Source organism: Dendropsophus ebraccatus, chromosome 4 (assembly GCF_027789765.1).
Source record: "Dendropsophus ebraccatus isolate aDenEbr1 chromosome 4, aDenEbr1.pat, whole genome shotgun sequence".
NCBI classification, from domain to species: domain Eukaryota; kingdom Metazoa; phylum Chordata; class Amphibia; order Anura; family Hylidae; genus Dendropsophus; species Dendropsophus ebraccatus.
This window is the reverse complement of record NC_091457.1, coordinates 17,000,312-17,023,987: the sequence shown is the minus strand read 5'-3', so window position 1 is coordinate 17,023,987 and position 23,676 is coordinate 17,000,312. Positions and strand designations below refer to the sequence as shown.

The window sequence follows — 23,676 nt, the reverse complement described above, 5'->3', positions numbered from 1 at the left end:
ATTTTTATCGTTGCTCGTTCGCAAAACATTCGCAAATCGCTCGCATTGAATAAGACGTCGTTCGGTCGTTTGCAATAGATACGAACGCAATAGCGAATAAATAGCAAAGAAAAAATGATCGCAATTACGATCATAAGTAACGATTATCGTTCCATGGAAATGAGTGAACGTTTTCAGGTCTTTCGCAATAGCGGTCGTTTGAGATCGTTAATCGTTAACGATTATGCAAACGATAATCGTCCGGTGGAATAGGACCCATAGGATAACCATTCCATATAAACTGTGAAGCTAGCAAACAACGGGATGCAAAAGAAAGCATAAAATAATAGCCAAACATAGCCCCCCGCTCTGACGCTACACACTTACTGTTCGCAGAGCTATATTCTGAGTCGGATCAATGATTAAGGCTTCCCGCTCATCGTCTGACTCCATCTGGAGAGAGAACTCATAGTCTCTGGAAGATGACTTTGTTTCGAGCCTAAAACAGACAGACACAACATATTTGCGAATGACGACGGCGGAGCTGCCAGTTTTGGATAATTAAGTTACATTTGCAAACATATTAGACAAGCAGATAGGAAATTCGGAATGATGGAGCGAAACCTTTGGCGCACATTTAAAGGCTCAAAAAAACATGGCCTGAAAAACAGCACCACTCAGTTTGGGTGTATGTATTGCAGCTCTGTTCTATTGACGTGAATAGAGCGGAATTGTAATACCACACACAAGCTGAGGACAGAGGTGGTGCTGTTTTTTTTTTTTTAAGAATGTAGCCATGTTTATTTGAATCCTGGATAATCCCTTTAAGGGAGAGGGAGAAAAAAAAAAAAAAAAGAGAGAGAAGATCGGTCAAGGTAAATTGTGGCTCCTGTGCCTACACCATCACTAGATGAGATAAGTGTCTGCTAAACCTAGCAATCTCATCAGAAATGGCCGACTATATAATGTGTACAGGGACCAACACATTCTCACTGATGGCAAATGTTGGGGGAGAGAAGGATCGGCCATGTTGGATTTCAACTGCCCGATTCTTTACGGTCAGGGAGGAGATAAGAAAGGAAGCAGCTATACACCCACTCCCCTCCCTCCATTGAGAACACATGGATGCTTGGCCACACGGAGCATGCATGTGTATGGAGGAGATCAGGAGAGAAAGCTGATTTAACCCCTTAGATGCTGCAGGCCACACCTAATTGGTTAGATACTACAGGAGAGGGCCGTAGTTACTATGGCAGTACTATGTGTGAAAGCTGACTGAGCTTAAAAGCAATAAAGAATTGTATGTGTTGTGTATACCTCTTAGTGTGCTGTTCTGTGAGCTGCAGAGCCTCCTCCGCAGCCTCCCTCTGGGCCTTCTCCTCCGCCAGCCTGTCAGACAATGCAGCCAGTTCTTGTTGTGTAGCGTCATGTCGGAGTTCGGCCTCTGCAAGCCTAAAAAACAACAAAAAAGCAAAGACGTACACACATTAATAAGGAGCGGATGCTGCAGTGATACGGAGCCCAATGCATCTGTCACCTACACAAACCATCCTGTCATTACTAGGAAGCCATAGCAATGGCTGCTGTTATTACCAATCCGGTATTGAGATGAATGTCCTCTATTCAATGCTATCTTGTTCAGAAATCCTATGGGTGGCCTCAAATGGAAAAAAGCACATGTCACAGCAAGATGATTGTCTACAAATGTCATGGTATGTCAGCCCACAGGACGAGGCCATTATCTGCCGCATCCGCTGCTTATCAAAGCTCCGTCTCCAGCGATTCCAGCTCCGCAGCCCGTCTAAATGAAATTTCTTTTAGCAGTATCTCCTGAGAGAACGAGGGCCTCCCGGCTCCTGAACGCGTTTCTTCTGAATGATGACAAAAAAGCAGGTGTCTACTGATGGTATATATCGTTTTCATCAAGGGCGGGGATGGGACTGCTATATACCGATCAGCTATAACATTAAAACCACTGACCGTAAAAAAACACTTATCTGGTGACAATGGCGGCCGCCAGCTGAAGGATATAACAGGCAGCGAGTGGCCAGTCAGTTTTTGGGGTTGGAAGCAGGAAAAATGGGCAAGTGTAAGGATCCCTGTGACAAGGACTGAATTATGATGTGTAGACGACTGGATGAGATCATCTCCAGAATAGCCGGCCCTTCAGGGTGGTCCCGGTATATAGTGGTTAGTACCAACCAAAACTGCTCCAAGGAACTAGTGACTGGGAACGGAGTCATAGGAGCCTAAGTAGAAGATTAGGGCCCTATTCCACCGGACGATTATCGTTCAGATTATCATTAAATCGTTTGAATCTAAACGATAATCGTTCGGTTGAAATGCAGTTAACGATTAACGACCGAACGAGAAATCGTTGATCGCTTTATAAGACCTGGACCTATTTTTATCGTTGCTCGTTCGCAAATCGTTCGCATTGAATAAGACGACGTTCGGAGTAGATACGAACGCAATAGCGAAGAAAAAACGATCGCAAATACGATCATAAGTAACGATTATTGTTCCATGGAAATGAGTGAACGTTTTCAGGTCTTTCGCAATAGCGGTCGTTTGAGATCGTTAATGATTATGTGAACGATAATCGTCCAGTGGAATAGGGCCCTTAGTCTTTTGATCCCACAGAAGAGCTACTGTAAAGCAAACTGCTGAACAATTTCTTGTTGGGTAAAATAAAGAGGAGTCAGATGACATGGACATGTACGGGGCCCACAGACCATGCTGACCCCTGTCCATCACCAAAAGGGCCTACAATAGGCAGGTGAGGATCAGAACTGGACCTTAAAGGTGTCTGGTTTAATGGAGTAAGTCTTCCAGTATGTGGACAGTCAAGTGTGTGTGCACCAGGATGGAAAGAAGATAAGATGGCGGGGACAGTGTGGTGGGCAATGCTCTGCTGGAAACCTTGTGTCCTGGCATCATGTGGATGTTACTGTGACACCGACCACCTACCTAACCATTGTACACACCAAATCCCCCCCTTTATGGCAGCTGGACCCCCTAATGTATGTAATGGACAATACCTGGGGGCCACACTGCAGACATTGATCAGGAGTGAGAAACATGAAAAAGAGATAAAGGTGTGATTCCCCAGGTCTCCATCCGCTTGATCATCTGTGGGATGTGCTGGAGAAACATGGAGGCCGCACCTCACACCTTACAGGATCTCCTGCTGATGTGTTTGTGCAGATACCAAAAGACACCAATCGGAGATCTTGTGGCGTCCAGGCCTCAATGGGTCAGAGCTGTTTAGGCAGGAACTACTTATTAGGCAGTATCTTTAGTCCCTAAAGGGAAGACAAGAATATTAACAAACCTTCTTCTCAGCTCGGCCAGTTCAGCATTGTCGATTTCCACCAGAACGTTTGCTCTCTCCTGGGGAGCTCCGGGGGGGACCTCAGTCAAAGCGTTATTCTGCAAGAAGCAGGCAAGAGTTAGCAAATCAGGATACAAAGGGACCATGGGCATTGGGAATCAATAGACTGTTCTTGTACATTTATCTATAATGCTACAGAGAAGGAAACTAGGAGCCTGCTATAGAATACTGACAGCCATTCCTAGATCACATCAAGCTTAAAAGTAACGACCAACGCTAAAACTGATCACATGATTGACAATTTCTGCATTTCTGATTGGCAGCCAGTGTTTGATTCCTCACTAGCGCCACCACAAGGGACACAATGCACTACAACACTCTCAGGCAACCTCTTGCTCGTGCCTTGGATACAAATTGTGACTAGAAATGAGCACACCAATGAGTCCATCTGGACCCGGAAGCTTCAGCATTTGATTTACTGGTGGCTAAAAAAGTTGGATGCAGCCCTAGGGAGTTCTGGAAAACATGGATACAACCTATGGCTGTATCCATGTTTTCCAGGCAGCTTTGGGGCTGCATCCAACTTCTTCAGCCCCTGGTAAGCAAGTGCCGAGAGTTCCGGGTTCAGACGGACTTGAGCGTGTTCGAGTAGCACTTATTTCTAATAGTGACACATGCACAGTAAGTCCAATAAAAGAGAAGAGTCCAACAGCACCTTGGAGAAAGAAGCTTCCAAATGGCTATTCAGTGATGAGGTAGGATGCACGCTGGAACAACCACTATCCTTAAAGTGGGTACTGCAAACTTGAACAGTACTTTAGACATGCACAGTAAGTGTCTAAGGCCAGTGCCCAGGGCAGGGAAACTCACAGCACAAGCACCTCTATATGTATCCATGGCTCAGACGCAGGATCTGCAGATAGGGCCCAGCACCAGGACAGGATCTGCAGATAGGGCTCAGCGCCGGGACAGGATCTGCAGATAGGGCTCAGCACTGGGACAGGATCTGCAGATAGGGCCCAACACCGGGACAGGATCTGCAGATAGGGCTCAGGGCTGGGACAGGATCTGCAGATAGGGCTCGGTGCTGGGACAGGATCTGCAGATAGGGCTCGGTGCTGGGACAGGATCTGCAGATAGGGCTCAGCACTGGGACAGGATCTGCAAATAGGGCTCGGCGCCGGGACAGGATCTGCAGATAGGGCTCGGCACCGGGACAGGATCTGCAGATAGGGCTCAGGGCTGGGACAGGATCTGCAGATAGGGCTCGGCGCTGGGACAGTTTCTGCAGATAGGGCTCAGGGCTAGGACAGGATCTGCAAATAGGGTTCAGGGCTGGGACAGGATCTGCAGATAGGGCTCGGCGCTGGGACAGTTTCTGCAGATAGGGCTCAGGGCTAGGACAGGATCTGCAAATAGGGTTCAGGGCTAGGACAGGATCTGCAGATAGGGCTCGGCGCTGGGACAGGATCTGCAGATAGGGCTCAGGGCTAGGACAGGATCTGCAAATAGGGTTCAGGGCTAGGACAGGATCTGCAGATAGGGCTCGGCGCTGGGACAGGATCTGCAGATAGGGCTCAGGGCTGGGACAAGATCTGCAGATAGGGCTCGGCGCTGGGACAGGTTCTGCAGATAGGGCTCAGGGCTGGGCCAGGATCTGCAGATAGGGCTCAGGGCTGGGCCAGGATCTGCAGATAGGGCTCAGGGCTGGGACAGGATCTGCAGATAGGGCTCGGCGCTGGGACAGGTTCTGCAGATAGGGCTCGGGGCTGGGACAGGATCTGCAGATAGGGCTCGGGGCTGGGACAGGATCTGCAGATAGGGCTCGGCGCTGGGACAGGTTCTGCAGATAGGGCTCAGGGCTAGGACAGGATCTGCAAATAGGGCTCAGGGCTAGGACAGGATCTGCAGACAGGGCTCGGCGCTGGGACAGGATCTGCAGATAGGGCTCGGCACTGGGACAGGATCTGCAGATAGGGCTCAGGGCTGGGACAAGATCTGCAGATAGGGCTCGGCGCTGGGACAAGATCTGCAGATAGGGCTCGGCGCTGGGACAGGTTCTGCAGATAGGGCTCAGTGCTGGGACAGGATCTGCAGATAGGGCTCAGGGCTGGGACAGGATCTGCAGATAGGGCTCAGGGCTGGGACAGGATCTGCAGATAGGGCTCGGGGCTGAGGAAGGATCTGCAGATCGGGCTTGGGGCTGAGGAAGGATCTGCAGATAGAGCTCGGCGCTAAGAGGGAGGATCTGCAAATAGGGCTTGGGGCTGAGGAAGGATCTGCAGATAGAGCTCGGCGCTGGGACAGGATCTGCAGATAGATAAGGAGGGAAACGGTCTGCTGCAGCAGGTCAGTGGCTCGGTACTGCCTCTTTGGCACTTAAATGCAGAAGAAAACACAACTTTTGATAGAACGGTTGGCTCCTAAGGCAACTATACCACAGTGTCTGCAAATGATTACCTAATCCAAAGCTGAGCAAAGTTTTTACCAGTTGGTTGGTCACTTCACCAAATGACCACTTAATATGTATGCAACTCTTCCCTGCCAGACGAAGTTGAAGAAGAGAAGGATCAGCCATGTTGAATTTCAATTGCCTGACCCTTTTGTTCTCAGGAAAAGTCTAGAAGCAGCTTACTTGCTGCCCCCCCCCCCCCACATATACATGAATGGCCAAGCCAAACACTCGTGTGTATAGAGGGATAGGGAGAGATAGCTGTCAGACAAATGATGGTTTAGCCAACAGATAGTGAAGGAGAATTGCTACCTCCATGGTGTTTAGAGGTAACAGGGCTCATATACTGACACTATTGCAAAAGAGATTGTTTAACTGCTAATCTGAAATCGTTCACCATATTACACAGGACGATGGTCGTTAGTTACGATCGTTACTATGATCGTTTATTCCATCTGATCCCAGCAAAACAATGAACAATGTGCAATTACACTGATGGATTAGTGAACAAATGTGGAACTTGTGTGAGCGAATTTTAGGTTCAGGTCTAAATCAACGATCAACGACGCACAAACGATTTTCCGATCGTTGCCTGCAATTACACAGAAAGAATATGCACGTTCTATGGCCTGGGATTTTCATGCATCACACATGATTCTATATAATTCCATATAATGCATGCTTTCTGATGAGTAACAGGCTAGTATCTCACCTGGTTTGTGACGCCGGTGATCGGCAGGTCTCTTTGGAGCTTGTAATACTGATTCTGCAAGTCAGTGTATCTCATCTGAGTATCCTTCAATCCTTGTGATACACTCTTGAGCTGAGCAGACAAAACCGTATTCATCTCCACAGACTCCATGGCCTAAAGTGAAGGAAAGAATTAGAGTCACCTACCATAGGATGCCTGGTATTGTAAAGGAAGACACCTACTGATAATGGGGAAGAAGTACACGTGTGCTATTGTCTATGGCGGCTGCTAATGGTTCTTCAGTTTTATCACTGTTCTCTATGGAGCATAATGTACATTGTACATACAGGGCAAGAGTCACGCTATTCAGCTCCATGTGGCAGGACTGTCTGAGCCCATGTCTTATTCTCTCTTACCTTACTATTCAGCTGCTGTATTATCAGGTCTCGCTGTCGTATTTCATGTAGGTATCTCTGGATTTCATTCTTTGTCTGTTCTTTATCTTCTAAAGCCAGATTTGCTTTCTCGGTGGCCGCAGGGCTCCCCACCAGAGCCATTCTCTCCACTCCCTGAACAAATAATTCACAAGTCTTAGAACAGTATTCCCGCTGGAAAGCCTAACACTATTTATAGGATGGGACAATCCCTGTTAGGTCATCGGTATTACATCTCATATTTAAAGGGATTCTCTTTAAATAAAAAAAAGCACAGTTACTTTCTTGCACAAACAGCGCCATCCCTGTCCTCAGGTTGTGTGTTGTATTACAATTCATCTCTATTCTCTGGAACTGAAGTGCAATACCACATCCAAACTGAGGACGGGAGAGGTGCTGTTTCTAGAAGAAATCAGCCATGTCACTAAGGTAAAGGTAGCCTGTCACCAAGACAATGCTATCTAATTTACCAGCATCATGTTATAGAGCAGGAAGAGCCAAGCAGATTGATATATATCTATACAGGAAAACATTCAGTATAACTTGTGATTTGTTGATCGATATCCCTGCTTATCCTGTGATAAGGAGTCCAGTGGGAGGTGTCACTCTATGGCCTGGACTCTTTAACAAGGAAACATCAGAGATTTCAGTCAATAAATTACAAGTTATACTGAATCTTTTCCCATAAAGGTATATATCAATCTGCTCAGCTCCTTCTGCTCTATAACATGATGCCCATAGCTTAGATAACACTTTCATGGTGACAGGTTCCCTTTAAGGGGCGGCTTATTGTAAGACAGCACTTGTAACCCCTGTGTTGTACTATTAATGCACAATGTGATGGCATTTCTCCACCATCATTTGCAGGTGCTGGTTATATAGTACGTGCTTATACATGGCTACATTGAAAAAAAGCATCCTCAAGGGGTTAATTATAGCTGAAGCTGACAGATCAATGTCTATTCTCTCTTGTACATGTGAACATTGCTTAGTTCACATGCGGCAGACTTCTTCACAACAAAATCCGCAGTGAATCCCTCTACTAGGCGGTTCACAACAGGGGTGCATGGAGGAAGATCCCAAGCAGCATGGCTAATGGCACAGCTTAAGTGATTTACACGGCCATGTCCGTGTATGCTGCGCTCAGGACAAGTTGTATGTATCGATCTCTATGTACGCAGCTCATCCTTACATCTGTTAAGTAACACTGCAGTGTCCTCTGTCACAATCCCCCTGATCTGCAAGTCCCACAAGGAATATTAGAGAAGAGCAACACTGAGCCAGATGATAATAGAGGATATGCCATCGCTTTATGATCAGTGAGGTCCGACATTAAGGACCCCCGGTGATTTTTAGAATGGACGTGTCGCAGCACTGATTAAATGCTGTGGTCCCTTTAAGTCTTCCCCTGCAGAGCGTCATCCTGGCGCCCAGCTGTGCAGTAACTGCAACACATGGCTATGTGCATGGGGGCAGCTGCCGTTCCTATATTACTGGAATTTTCTCTGTGCAGGGGTAACAATGCTGTAGCCCCTTTATTCTGATATAAGTGTTGATATGTCAACACTTCAGAGAAACATGGGGCAAAGGGATACAACGTGTTATGTTTAATGCAGGTGCGGTCACATGGAGACCAGCATAAAAGGGAATCTGTGCCGTGCACCGATCACATTGGCATAACACTGAATATTAGTTTTGCCCATAATTCCCTATAAAATAAATATACCTTCATTATTTAATTCCATAAAATAAAACAGCAATCCATCTATGAATCCAGCTCACCTTCTCCCTAGGGGTTGCATCATTCTGCCTTGCAGTTTCTTGGATTTTCTGCAGCTCTACAATCTGTCGGTCTTTCTCAGCGATGACTGTGCTGAACTGATGGCGAACAGCTTGTGCTTCAGCCACAAGGACGTTCTTCTCAGACCTTGGGGTAAAAAGTGTCAAGAAAAGAACAAAGTTTTTTAAAACAAGGAACTGGAAATAAAGGTGTCATACAGCTTCAATGGCTGTCAGCCGAGCGTTCCGCAGACAGCCATTCCTCTTCACCTTTGCCGGTGGGTTTTCTGTCTTGAGATCAAAAGAATTGGCCATTGAAATTGAACATACAAAAAGTTTTACACGGCTCAATCACCAATTTAAGAGAGCGCCGATCTGCTAGAGCCTATTACAAGACTCGACTATCAAGTAGCAAGGGCTGTATATATGTATCATTAGTATCTTTAGTGTAGAATAATAAAATTATATATATATATATATATATATATATATATATATATATATATATATATATATATATCCACGCTCCCTGGTATCTTCCTGGCTTCTGCCTGCTGGCTTCGCAAGAACTGCAGAAGTGACCAGCCCCTCAGCCCATCACTGCCCACGCTGCTGTCCCGTCTCTGCCAGTGATTGGCTGAGGGGCTGGTCACTTCAGAGACCAGCTGTGAAGTTCCAGCAGCGACTGCGGGCAAAAGCCCGGAAAATACAGAGGAGCAGGCAGAAGTACCGGAGAGCGTGGACATGTCTGAATAAACTTTATTTTCTTTAGATTCATCAGCCGCGCATCACTATAACATGTAGCGATGCGCTGTCGGCGGTCAATGATTTTTAGATAGGTCTAAAAGACACGATCAGTCGAGGATAGTGGTTATCGGCCGATCGCTGTCTTTATGAGGGATATGCTACGGAACCTGGGCGGATGACTTTCCATGGATTCTGCAGCTCGTCCTTGCTTGCGGACGCTCTCTGCCTAAGCCATAGACTCCATTCTATGCACAGGCAGATTCCGCTTTCTGCCCAAAGAATGAACGGGGTCATTCTTCAGGCAGACGGCGGAATCTGCCTGACCATAGAATGGAGTCTATGGCACAGGCGGAGATGCACGCGGCCACAAGAGGGGGCGAGCTGCAGAATCCACGGCGAGTGATCCGCCCGAGTTCTGTAGTGTGCACATTCTATTACACAGAGCGATAATCTGCCAAATCAGCCTAATGTGGGGGTACCATAAAAAATTTTTCTAAGCAGAGTCTAGCAGAAGATGAATAGACAACCATCGATACGTACCTGAGCTCTGACAGCTCGTACTGGTAGCCTGTGATCTCCTTCTCCAGTTTCTCTTGCACGCCTTTGGCCTCTAGCAGTAGTCTCTCCATCTCCTGAATCCTTGTCCGCAGTTTGAGGGATTCCGATGCTGAATTGTTGATTAGTTCTGTCACCTAGAAAAATAAGCAAATGTCCTGTAAATCTTAAAATTGTAGTAGAAGAAATATGCAAACTACTGCCAACCGGGAACATGCCTGAATTTGCGCGGTACTAGGAGCCTTAAAAGACACTATGGTTCATTTATCTAAAAGTATAAGTGTTATTGTCTTGTGTACAAACTTTTGTCATCCATACCCATCAAACGTTTGTAGCACATAGGTCTCAGGTCTGAGACGCACTGTGAATTTGGGTTATATCACAATGGCCTATGTGGTCTATGCTGGAATCCCAACCTTACTTTAGGACTGTTTTAAAGTGACTCTGTATCCACAGAAATATATGAATAGAGGAGTTGCAGACCTTGGGCACAGACACTCTAGGCCACACCAGTATGACACAGTGCTAAAAGTTTAAAAGATAATTTTTTGCTCTAACCAAAGGCACCGGGTGCATTTTCAAAAGATAATATCGGTAAGAATTTACCCTCATCCAACAGTTTGGTGGGGTGGGTGGATACAGAGTGGCTTTTACACCTAAAGCAACAGTCTGCAACCTATAGGAAAACTACAACTCCCAGTATAGACAGGTGATGTTGAGTGTTTCCTATGGGTTATAGAACAAAGAACCATAGAAAGATCCTAAATGTATAGATATCCATTTTCCACAATGTACTCCATAAAGGTGAATCAGGTTGTGATATAGCAACACGTTAGTTGACTGATACCTTCTATTATATTTTTTTCTCATTATATTAAAATACCTTCCTGCAGTTTTATACCATTAAATATGGTCACTTTAGCTATAGCACTACATCACTTCCATGTGCAATGTATAAAGCTCCATTCACACAACCAAAATCTGGACATTTTCTAAAAAAGGAATCCGTGCCTATTCTGTGCCAAAATCAGTGTAATTTTTACTATAAAAAAAAAAAAAGGCGTACATTATCCTCAATGGGAAGCCTGACGGTAATCTACAAAGTGCGATTTATTCCGGAGCAGATGTGAAAATGCAAAAGTAGAGTAGAAAAAAAATCAGGTAGCCAGGAGAGAGATTAGTCCTACTTTATGGGCTAATGCCTGTCCAAAATGGTCTCAAAATCTGTAGCATGCAATCTGAAATCCTGTGTCAGAAGTCCAAGTGATGTGCTGTGTGAACATGCCCTTACACTGCCTAGATATTGTAGATTAAAGATCCAGACCGTGCTCTTTGTCTGATGATGGTCAATCTTACTCTAACTTCTCTGACTTCTGCATTCATCTAGGCAGTTGCATATCCAATAAAAAGATAAAACGAACAGCGATAAAACCTACCTGTGTTAACTTATCTGGCTGTAAGGAATTCATGTTAAGTTCCTGCTCTGTGATGACCTCTTTAACAGAAGTGCCACCTTGTTCAGACTTCTCGACTACAGTTCCTTCCTTTAGCATCTGGAGTAATCTCTCTCGATCATACTGTAAACTTGCCATAGCTTTGGAGAAAGCATCGATCTGCTGAGCATATGTGGCGCACTCGGAAGACAGGCTGGTGACCTCCAACCCTTTGTTGGTTAAGGCATTACACATAGAGTCTATTGCAGCAACCAGCTGGTCCACAGTAATCTGGTCTTCATTGGCAAGATGTTCACTAAGGAGGGTGTTGTTTTTGAGAAGACTATAGATCTGGGATTTAAGGCTAGCTAGTCGACTTTCAAGATCATCTCCTCGTATCTTCTCAGCTTTCAGCTCCGACGCGTACCGCCACTGCAGTTCTTTAAAATCATCGATCAGGGAGTCTCGATTGTCCTGTAGGGCTGCCATTGCCTTCCCGAATGACTCATTTTGAGATTTCAGTTGTTTATTCTCAAGGAAAAGACCCCAATAGGCCTCACTTGCGTTTTCTTCTTCCTTATTATTTTCACTAGTCCACTGATCATCATTTTGTTCAAAACCCATGAGATCCAGATCAGAGTTCACCTGATCATCCTTATACTTTGTCTTCCTGGACTCCTCAAGTATTTTTTCTTTGTTGATGGCCGCTATAAGACTTTCTTGGTCTTTAACTTTCGACTTTAGTTTCTTATTCTCCACTTCCAAATTCTCGGCTGAGTTTTGCAGGGTCTCATTGGTGTTTTGCATTTCCCTACACTGCTTCTCAAGATCACATTTTTGTTGCTCAAGATTTTTTATCAGCTCTAGCTTCTTTTTCAGTAATTCCTTTAATTGTTCGTCTTTCAAAGACAACACTTGGTTGAGATCTTCCCTATAACGTATGAGCTGTGCTCCCAGCATGGCGTTTTCCGCATTAAGGTCATCAACTTTATTTAATGCATTCCTAAGTTCTTCTTTAAGGCTACTATTTTCATTGACGGCAGAGAGGATGATATGATCTTTCTGGCTTAGGGCTCGTTCATTGCGCTGATTGATAGTTTGCAGTTCTGAACTGAGTTGGTCTCGATCAGTTTGCAGTGAAGACATCGATTTCCTAAAGGCCTCAATTTCATTTGCTATCGTAGCCTTTTCACCTACTGCCTGTTCATACTTTACTTGAAGGGTTTGATATTCTTTTTCAACCCTTTGCAATTCCAAGTTGGACTTCGCCTTTTCAGCTTCAACAGCGGACAATCGATGCTCGTACTCTTCGGCTTGTTGGCGGTATTGACTTTGTATTTGTTCCAGGTAGCTAGATACTTCGCCATCTTTGGAGGATAGTAACATAGAGATCTCTTTATCTTTATTATCGATGATCTGTTTCATATGCTGGGACATGGTGACCTGTTTCTGTATGTCAAGCCTAACTTTTTCACCCTCTAATTTAAGTTTTTGTATCTCCTCCTCATTTTCTGTGATTATGTCCTTTAATGCCTTCAACTCGATATCTGTCACCCACGTTTCTGAAACAGTTTCCTTGGGTTGATAACTTGATCCCATTTCGTGTCCATCAATCTCATCTCTTCCATTTGGTATGTGTAGTGAGAACTTATTGTTTGACTCGATATGAACTAAGTTTTCAGAGAGTTTTTTGTCTACTTGCTTCTTGCCCCTAAGGTCTTCAAGTTCTTTATCCAAAATGAATATATCACTGTTTGCTTGAGTGAGCTGAGCTGACGTGCGGTCAAATTCTTTTTTAAGTTTCTCATTCTGGCTATTTGACTCCTTAAGAGCCCCTTCTAGATCTAATATGAGCTCTTGAAACCTTATGGAATCACGATGAAGCTGGTTAATCTCTTGTTGTTTCTCCTTGAGCAGTTCATGTAACTCTTTGGATTTGGTTTTGGTTCCTCTGCTGTCATCCCGAGCATATTTGATCCTTTCTTCTAGATCCCTTAGAACTTGTAACTGGTGTTCTTCCTTTTCACGCACAATAGTGTTTTTCTCTGCCCTAAGCAACTCCACCTGCTGACTTAGAGTATTGGTTTGTGCCTGGAGTGACTTAAACTTATCAGAGAGCAAGCTATTATTTTTCACAACCCTAAGTAGTTCTGTCTCCAAATTCTCCCTCTCATTTTTCACCTTACAAAATTGCTCCTGTATATTTTCAATCTCCTCTAGAAGAAGGGCCTTGTCGTCCTCTAGGATTTTCACTTTTTCGTTCAGGTTCATCTTATCGACTTCCATGTTACTTATATCGGCATCTAATTTCAGAACTTTGTTTTTTTCCTCTTTTAGCAACTGGTCAGCGTTGTTCAGTTTCCCTACGATATGGAGTCTTTCTACTTCGTTCTTTTCCAAACTCTGCTCCGTATCTCGAACCTTGGTTTCCAACTCTGCAACAGTCTTGGACAATGTCTCATTCTCAGTATTCAGCTCAGACATTTTCACCTCCATGTCAGATTTATACATGTTCATATCCATCTGCAATTTGTCCAGCGTGGTTTTAATAGTGTAAATACTATTATTTTCTTGATCTTTACTATCCAGGGAGGTTTTTAAGTTCTCACAAATTTCTCTTAAATGTTTATTTTCTTCAATAAGTTTCTCATTTTGATGGGACAATTCGTCATAGAGAGAAGCTTTTTCCACAGTATCCACAAGCTGTTCAATTTCTAATTTAAATTTTTGTATTTCAGTCTCTTTAGATTCCACTTTCGTTCTTAGTTTCTCCGTCTCTGCTTCATTCTCCTCGATCTGCTTTGCTAGCCCTTGATTTTCACTCTGAAGGTCGTGATATCTCATCAGCACATCACTTTTTTCTTTCTTTGTAACTTCTATGACATGTCGCATCTTATCAATTTCATCGCTAATGTTTTCATACGCTTGAAGAAGGGACTCGTATTCTTTGTTTAATTCGCCATGCTTGGCTTTCCATCCGGTCAATTCAACTGTCTGGGAATCCTTTAAGGAATTCAACTGGAAAGAAAATGCTTCTTTTTCCTGGACAATGGATTCCATTGTAGATTTCAAGCTTTCACAAGCCGCCGAAAGATTTTCATTGACCAGTAATAGCCGCTCTTTCTCAGACTGGAGATTAATATTCTTCTCGGTGAGTAATGAAACCTCAGAGAGCTGCTTTTCCTGAATTTCAGAAAGTGAACGCTTAAGGTCTTCTGTTTCTAGAGTTAAGGACTCGATGTTTTGTTTAAGCATTTTGTTTTCCTTAAGCAAATCTTTACGAGATACCAAAGCTGCCTGCAGCTTTCTCTGAAGTTGTTCTTTAGAGCTACTTTCTTCTGAAACTTTCCTCTGGTGGTCCTCATTGAGCCGCTCAATTACTTTGCTGGTGCTGATAATTTGTTTCTCAAGATCTTCAATAACGGTCTGTTTCTTAAAACACGTTTTACATGTTGGTGGGCTGTCGGAGCCTCCTTGAAAATTATTAGATTTTATTTCAGGAAACACTGAGTTAACACTAGCACTGTGCAAAGGCTGCGTACTTGATTGTACCATCAATATTTCATCTTTATTGGAGTCTCTTAACTTTGTTCTAAAATCTGATAACTCATGTTCTGCTTTTTCCAATTTGGACATAGATTCTTCAAGCTCTCCTTTGACCTGTTTATACTCAAACTTCAGTGTATCGGACTCTGCTTGATAATTCTTTAATTGGCAACGCATTCTTTCCATGTCTTCTTCATAGATTTTTATGTTTAAGTGAAGGGAATCTTTAAATTCAGCAACTTCTTTATCTTTTTCTAATATTTCAAGTACTTTTAGCTCGAGACTATGCTTCAGTGTGGAAATTTCTGACTGGTTGACGCGGCAAGTTTCCAAGTATGAATCTCTTTCATTGGTTAATTGCTGAATGGTTTTCTGGCTACTTTCAATCATCATTCGAGCTGAGACCAACTCATTTTGGAGTGAAGTAATGTTAACTTCACAATGTTCTAACTCTACAGTTTTAGAAGCCAGTAAATTATTCAGAGAATGTATCTGCTCTTGATGCTGCTGGATATCCTTGGACATTGTTTCTATCTCGGATTTCAATAATTGCATTTCGTTTAACAACTGCATGTGTTCGGAGTTTAATTTCAGCAGCTCTGCGTCCTTCTCATGGATGCTGGTGGTCAACTCAGAAGCCACCTGTTCATGTGCCTTTGATTCCTGTAACCTGTGTGAACCATCTTCAATCCTATTTTTAAGATCTTCTGCCTCCAGCTCTTTATTATTCAGCTCAGATTCTTTCTGGAGCAGCAGTTCCTGTTGTTCCTGAACTTGCTGTTGCAGAGTATGCACTTGCTCTTTTTGTCGTTCACACTCTGTAATTTTAGCGTCATATGAATGCTGGAGGTCTAAATGTGCCTTCTGTAGCAGCTCAAACTCTTTAATGCTTTTACTAAGACTTTGCAAAAGTCCGTCATGTTTTTCTTTGTTCTCAGAATTTCCTTGGCTGCATAAAAGCGATGCATGGACATTATTATGAACAATAGAATTTTCCACAAGGGAAAACGAAGCCTCGGCAGATGTAGAATCTAGATCAACATTTGACGTTTCTTGAGGCAACATGGGCGAGCCTGTCTGGCCTTGCACCTTTTCAAGACATATTTTCAGGTTTTCCAGATTTTCTAACAAGTGTAAATTTTCTTCTTCTAGACTCTTTAGTTTGTCTTTCAGAGTGTTCTTTGTCTGATGCAGATTCTGTTCTTTTTCCTGGATAGTTCTTAAATATTCCTGGCACATGCTGTCTTTCTCCAAGAAGCTTTGCTGCAGTTCAGTGACATTATTCTGGAGCTGCACAAGGTGCTGTTCCTTTTCAGATAAAGCACTGCAAAGTTCACTCATTTTAGCATCCTTCTCCAGTAATTCTTGCTTAGCATGCTGAACGTAATCCTGCAGATCTTCATTCTCCTTTCTTATAGCTTCTAATTTGCCATTCAAATCTTCCACAGCTTTTTCAAGTTCAGAGCTTTTCACCTGTTCCACTCTTAGCTCGTCTTGTTTACTTTGTTCAAGCTTCTCGATTTTTTGCATCAAATCTTTCCGTATAACTAAAGCTGCCTGAAATTTCCTCTTTAAGTTCTCCCTTTCTTTACTGAATTTCTCTGACTGGAGATCCTTCTCGTTGGTCACCTTGCTTAAATAGATCTCCTTATCAGCCAGTGCTTGCTCTGACTCCAGTAATCTTTTCTCACAAGCCTCAAGTTTCTCAGATAGTTCAGATATTTGAGACAGAAAAGAACTTTTATCACACTGTAAATTCTTAAGTTCCACACTCAAGGCTTTTTTTTCTTCAGAATATTTGACCATTTTGCTTGACATGGATTCCATCACCTGCATCAGAGAACCATCTTTTTCCTTTATTTGATCACTAAGAGTAGATATTAACTCTTTCTGCTGACTTAGTTGTACATTGAGGTCTTGGGCAAATAAATCTTTCCTATTAACATCTTCTATAAGCTCTGCAATCTTTGTTCTTTCTTCATTTAGCAATGTATTGGTTTTATGGAGATCTTCTTTACATAACCTTAATTCATCATCCAGAACTGAAACACGTGTGTTCAACTCAACGATAGCATTCTCTTTTTCATGTAGAATGGTTTGGACTTGAGAATTTGTAGCTTCAGCAACTTTAAGTTTTTCTATTAATGATTCATTACCTATCCTTTGTTCTTTAACTTTCTGTAACTCATCAAGCAGAATGTCCCTCTCCTTCTCCATAGAGAGAATAGACTGAGTCTTCTGTTCGATTTCTCTGTCTTTTCCCTGAAGTGCTTCCTTTACCTCTGATACTTTTGACTTGTAGTCCAATGCCACAGACAGCATGGAGGAAAACTTCTCTAACTTGCTTCTGTAACCATACTGTTGGTCAGGTTCATCACATTCTGAGAAACTCTCATCACACAAAGCACACAACCGATTATCAACAAAATGTAAGTCTTTAAGCAAATTCTGTAGCGCTTCCTCCTTTACTTTAATGTCCTTGCCTAAACTTTCATTCTGTTCTCTAAGTTTCCCATTTTCCTCATTTACTTGCGTAACCTCTTTTTCTGATTCTTGCTGCAGTTCACTAAGATTCAGCTTTAGATTTTCTACATGTACTTTCAAAGCATTGTTTTCCTCAGCTTGAGCACTAACCTGCTTCCGAAGATCAGAATTCTCGGCTCGCAACACATTCAGACTTTCCACGCCAGAGGACACACATGCTTCAGCTTCTTGTACTTGTCGCTCGAGATTTCCTATAATTGCATTTTTATCAATCAACTCATTCTGTAACATGGTCAAGGAGGTGTCTTGGTCTACCTGTAATGTTTGAAAATTCTTTTCTAGTTGCAATTTTTCTTGCATTGCTGTTTCTAGTTGTTGACTTATCTGTTGCTTAAAAAGTTCAAAAGTATTCTGGTCCTGCAACAATCTTGAATTTAGGTTTTCTACGTCTTGCTTCAGATTCTCAATATACTGAATCTGCGAAGTACATTGATCCTGTAGGGTCTGAATCAGCGCCTTCATCTCTTCTCTCTCCCCAGTCAATGCTTGCAGCTGAGAAGTAGTCTCATGGTGCTTGACCTTTATGGATTGTAGTTCAATTCTTAAAGTTTCTTCTGCCTTCTGATGTTGTGATATGATATCATCCTTAAGTTTCAATGCCTCAGATATGTTTTTGACATTAGAACTACCTTTGTCTAGTTCTTCGCGTAGAAGATTCACCTCACTGGCAAAAGCCTGAACGTTGCTTTCCAACATTTGAAGCTTAGCATCCTTTTCACTTGCAGAGCTTAAAAGTCTGGAAATCTCAGTCTGCTTGTGGCTATTAGACTCTGCCAGCTCCTGTTTTTGCTCATACAGAGAGGCATATTTCTCCTGTAGATTTTGCGCAGAGTTTTCTTTCTCTGACACAGATTGTTCAAGAGCTTTAACTTTATAACCAAGTTCAGTCACAGTTTTCTGAAGATCAGAATTTACAGCTTGCAGCACAGTCAGACTTTCTGCTCCAGAAGAAATTCGCAATTCTGCTTCCTTTACTTGTTGCTCAAGATTTCCTATAATTGAATTTTTGTCAATCAACTTGTTCTGTAACATGGTCAAGGAAGAGTCTCGGTCCACATGTAATGTTTGTAAATTCTTTTCTACTTGCAATTTTTCTTGAATTGCCGATTCTAGTTGTTGGCTCATCTGTTGTTTCTCATGAGCAAAAGTATGCTGATCCTGCAATAGTCTTGAATTTAAGTGGTCCACATCTTGTTTCAGATTTTCAATATACTGACTCTGCGAAGTACATTGATCCTGTAGGGTCTGAACCAGTGCCTTCAACTCTTCTCTCTCCTTAATCAATGCTTGCAGTTGGGTACTAGTCTCCTGGTATTCTACTTTCACAGACTGTAGTTCAACTCTTAACACATCTTCTGCTTTCTGATGATGTGATATGGCATCATCTTTTAATTTCAACGCCTCAGATATGTTTAGAACATTAGAATTACCCTTGTCTAGCTCTTCACGTAAAAGATTAACCTCACTGGCAAAAGCCTGCACATTGCTTTCCAACATTTGAAGCTTAGCATCCTTTTCACTCGCTGACCTTAGAAGTGTGGAAATCTCAGCCTCCTTATGGTTATTAGACTCTGCTAGCTCCTGTTTTTGCTCATACAGAGAAGCATATTTCTCCTGTAAATTTTGCACAGTGTTATCTCTTTCCGACACAGATTGCTCAAGAGTTTTAACCTTATTACTTAGCTCATCCACAATTTTTTGAAGATCAGAACTTAAACTTCTGTTTTGCTCCAGTTCAGTATTTAAGGTTTCCTCTTTTCTACAATGTAAAGTTTCTTGTTCTTCCAAGGAAGCAGTCAACTTGCTTACATCTGCGAGCTGCATGGCATTAGTTTCCTCTAAAGTGGTCACTTGTTTTATCAACATGGTGCACTGCTCTTCTTTACTTAGGAATTTCTCTTTTAGTTTCTCAACTTTTAATAAAGAATTCTTGATGGTCAAATCTTTCTCCGATACAGCAGCTTTATATTGAGCATTGTCCTGTAGCAATGTTTCAATTGTCTGTCTCTGCTCATCTAAAGAGTCTTGAAGTTCAGACATTTGGGCCTTTAGATTTGCGTAGCTGTCAACCTTCTCCTTCAGACATTCATCTTTCTGGACTAAAGCTTTATTTAGTTCATCTACACTGTCCTTTAGGTTTTTGAGCTGGGAGTGGAGCCCAGAAATTATCTCTACATGTTCTGCTAATTGAGTTTTTAGTAATTCTGCTTCTTCATTTTTATTTTTCAGTATCTGCATGTGTTGGCCCATCTTCTGCAGCTCTCGCTCCTGGTCTTCAGCTCTTTGTCGCTGTTGAGTACAGTCCGAAACTGAGCTCTGCAGTTCATTCTGAAGGGCAGAAATAGTTTGTAGATAGTGTCCTTCACCTTCTAACTTCTTCTCAGTTTGTTGGATAAGTTCCTCCTTCTGGAGAAGAAGACTGTCCCTCTCTTCAACACTACGTAGCAGGTCCTGTTTCTCTACTTGCAGTAAATCTATCTGATCCTTCAGTGACAAAATGGTATGGCCTTGTTGTGATGAATGAGCGCTCAGAACGCCAACTTCTTCTGATTTGTTGGCCAATGAGGTTTTCATCAGTTCGATGTCAGAATAAAATTTTTCCTTTTCAGTCATCAACATGTTTAATTGTTGATTTAAGGAATCCACCATTGACTGACTTTGCAACTGGAGTGTGTTCTGCTGAGCTTCTAAATTTGATATGGACAACAAGAAGGACTCTCTTTCGTGAGTTAACCTTATAATTTCCTTTCTACCAACCTCTAACTCCTCCCTAAATTTCACATTTTCCTCAACCTTAATGTCTAAATCCTGCTGAAGTGTGCCAAGAGCAGTATTTAACCTTACTACATTCTCTGTGAAATTTTGATTGACCTCTCTGAGTGCCTTTTCCTCTCTATGTAGTTTGTCTAAATTTGTCCTCATTTCCACTATCTGAGCAGACTGTGTGGTAAGAAGCGTGTCTTTCTCCTCTAGTACCTGCTTATTACTCTCTATCATTTGACTTAACTCTTCTATTTGTTTTTGTAAGGCCACATTTTCCTCCTCACTTTGTTTTAACCGTTCGCATGTTGAGTCACAGTCGGACGTCTTGGCTTTTAGTGCCTCCTCTTTTTGTTGCACAACAGACCTGGAGTCTTTCACGTTCTGCTTTAAAGACCGAATCCGAGTCTGTAACTTAAGACTGGCTTCTTTCTCCTCCCGCAGTCGATTCTCCAGGTCGAGACACTCTTTAATCTTCTCGTCTAGTTGAGCAGCAGTGGTGTTTTTGCTCTGCAAACTCTGGGCAGATATTGAATCAATTTCCTTATGAAGATGTTCCTTCTCACGTAAGAGGCTGGATGTTGTGTTCTGGAGATCTGACAGCTCCTGATCTTTCTCGGATAACTTTTTCTGGATATCTTGCAGGGTCTGGGTCAAACTAGAAATTTCAGATTCTTTTTGGTTAACTAGTGACAGTAAATTTTCCTTGTTGTTGGAAACTTGCCTAACTTGGTCCTCCAAACCGTGAACCTTTTCTTCAAGCTCCTCAACAGAATTCATCACAGTCTTCAGAGAAGTTTCTTTATGCACAAGTGATGTCTCTAAGTCTTTGGTTTGACGGCGGAGTGCTTCTGTTTCTGAATGCAGTTTCTTTATCATTTCTGCTTTTTCATTTACCTCCTCCCGAAATTCGACTACCTTTTCTTGCAGGCTTTTTACAAGTTCATCCTTAGTCTGTGCCAGTGCTGCAAGATTTATCTGCAAAGATGACAATTCCTCCTGTTTCCTGAATAATTCTTTACCGGATTGGTCCTTCTGCTCCGAGAGCTGATTTGATAGTTCCTTTATTTCTTCATCTTTTTTCGACAACTCGGAAACTAATTTGTTGTATTGTTCTTTTGCGGATTTCAGCTCGTTCTGAAAACTCTGCTCCTTACAGCTCTTTTCATCCAACAATAACGTAAGTCTTTGTTTCTCTGAGTGATCTGTCTCTATTTGCAATTTTAAGCTCTCAACTTCCTTTCTGTACTTCATTTCCGTCTCATCGGCTTTTGCAGCAGATGCGTTCATCTGTTCTTTAAGGGATGCAATCTGCGCAGAACATTCTGTAAGGTGATTATCGTGAGTTACCGCCTGTGCTTGAATCTCCTGACGAAGGTTCTTGATTGTAATGTCATTCTCATTTAGCTGTCTAATCAGCTCTTCTGCTTCTTTAATTTTAACCTCGTTGAGTTGTTTTGCTTTGTTTAACTCCGACTCCATTTCACTTAGTTGATCAGACAAAGACGAGACCTTATTGCCGCTTTCCTGGACATCCAAGCTTTGCGCTTCTCTCAAATGGTGAAGCTCTCTTTCCATTTTCACAAGAGCACTTGACATCTCGCTCATCTGCTCTTCTTTAAATTCAATCGTCTCCTTTAAGATGGCAACCTGCTCGGAATACTCATTCAAACTTGCTGAGAGAGAGGACATTTCTTTGTCCTTTTCTTGTAAGACTTCCTTAAGAACATCTATCTCCCTCTCACATCTCTGCAAGTCATGAAGAAGTTGTGATTGCTTTTCTAGATGACTCGTGTTCAGTCGATCCAGTTCGTCATTCGTCTGATCAAGGTCAACTTGAAGCTTTTCCAAAGATGTATCCTGCACTGATACCTGTAAAAGATAAACAGACAAACATAGTAAAGTTACACAGCATGAGTACCTTATGTTTTATATGTTCTAATTAGTACAAGTCCAATAAAGAACCACTTTAAGAACTTTTTTTTTATCTGAACAGAGGCCAATGATCTTTATGCATACCCATCTTTGCTCCATTTAGAGAGAATAATAAAGAAAAAAAATTGGGAAGAAAGTCTTTTCTACAAGGATAAACATCTGTTCACACTACCGTACAGGCTTCAATTTATAATGGAGGTCATGACGCTCTGCCTCAAACGATCAACACCACCAGTGCATGACAGACTTTATCGACTTATAATAGAGTCCTTCCAGTTTGTTCACAGTTTCTGTCAATCTGACAGGAAGAACAGTGATGTATACTATGCTATCCTGTCTGACAAATGGGCTTAGACAACTCTGCATAGAGCCTCTGATGATAGTGTTAAAGAGGTTTGGCCACCATTTTCATCCCCTATCCACAGGATGATAATGGACAGCTGGGACCCCCCCATCCTTGATATCAAATGCAGAACTGCCAAAGCACCCACCTGTGCATTGCTACGCCAGTCAATATCTAAGGGAGTGCCAAAGATAGCAGAGCACAGTGGTCAGCTATAGGGAGTAAGTGTTCATGGTGGCAAAACCTCTTCAAGAACAGAAACAAAGTACCTATAACCTACAGAAAACACTTAAAGGACACCTGTCACCCCCCGTGCTGGGGTGACAGGCTCCCGACCCCCTGTTAGATCCCCCTATACTTATGTGATCCCGCCAGGTCCCGCTTCCTGAGCCGGTCGGGTCACGGAGATTTCAGCGCCAGAGTCAGATGCCCATAGAGAATGAATGGGGAGTCCGATGCTCCGTCATTCTCTATGGGCATCGGACTCATCTCTCAGCGCGCTCCGGGCCTCGGGTGCTGAAATCTCAGTGACCCGACTGGCTCAGGAAGCGGGACCCGGCGGGATTACGTAAGTATAGGGGAATCTAACAGGGGGTCGGGAGCCTGTCACCCCGGCACGGGGGGTGACAGGTCCTCTTTAAAGTGACTCTGTACCGGCATCTTGCGCTCCTCACACCTTGCCCGGGTCGGGGGTCGTCCTCTCACCCGCTGCTGGTATTAAGAAGAAAAATTACTTATCAATGCAGCGCGGCGGGCAGTCAAACTGATATGGCCTAGAGAATCAGTGCCCAAGGCCTGTGACGCCTCTCTCCTGCAGGCCTAGGACACTAATGCTCTAGAGCATGGGTCTCCAAACTGCGGCCCTCCAGCTGGAGGGCCGCAGTTTGGAGACCCATGCTTTAGAGCAACGCCAGTTTGACATAGTTTTTCTTCTAAATACCGACACCAGGAGACACGCCGTACAGTGTAAGGAGCTCTACAATGCGGTGCTGGCAGTTCTGAGGTAGCAAGGTGCTGATACAGAGTGGCTTTAAAGAGAAATGCTTCACCACAGAATCCAGCATGGCTGTCAAGTCATATTGGATGTTGAAGTTTCCTAAAAATTGGAAAGTCACAGGCTGGAGTTCACTACTGTAGACTACAT

The 23,676-nt window shown here is 43.0% G+C and overlaps 2 protein-coding genes across 4 annotated transcripts in view; one reads left to right on the top strand and one right to left on the bottom strand.

Annotated features, from left to right (window-relative positions):
* The window catches only part of NAT10 (N-acetyltransferase 10), a 364,178-nt gene that overhangs the window by 113,541 nt on the left and 226,961 nt on the right, over window positions 1-23,676 (top strand). The gene's annotated exons all lie outside the window — the stretch shown is intronic.
* Window positions 1-23,676, bottom strand: part of LOC138787892 (golgin subfamily B member 1-like) — a 58,589-nt gene that overhangs the window by 1,938 nt on the left and 32,975 nt on the right. For all 3 annotated transcript variants that reach the window (XM_069965175.1, XM_069965176.1, XM_069965177.1), the window contains 8 exons: window positions 11,408-22,126; window positions 9,957-10,108; window positions 8,673-8,817; window positions 6,873-7,025; window positions 6,478-6,630; window positions 3,314-3,411; window positions 1,297-1,431; window positions 367-478 (listed from right to left, as the gene is read on the bottom strand). In XM_069965175.1, the coding sequence (XP_069821276.1) occupies window positions 367-478; window positions 1,297-1,431; window positions 3,314-3,411; window positions 6,478-6,630; window positions 6,873-7,025; window positions 8,673-8,817; window positions 9,957-10,108; window positions 11,408-22,126 (11,667 nt within the window). The remainder of the gene's footprint in view (window positions 1-366; window positions 479-1,296; window positions 1,432-3,313; window positions 3,412-6,477; window positions 6,631-6,872; window positions 7,026-8,672; window positions 8,818-9,956; window positions 10,109-11,407; window positions 22,127-23,676) is intronic.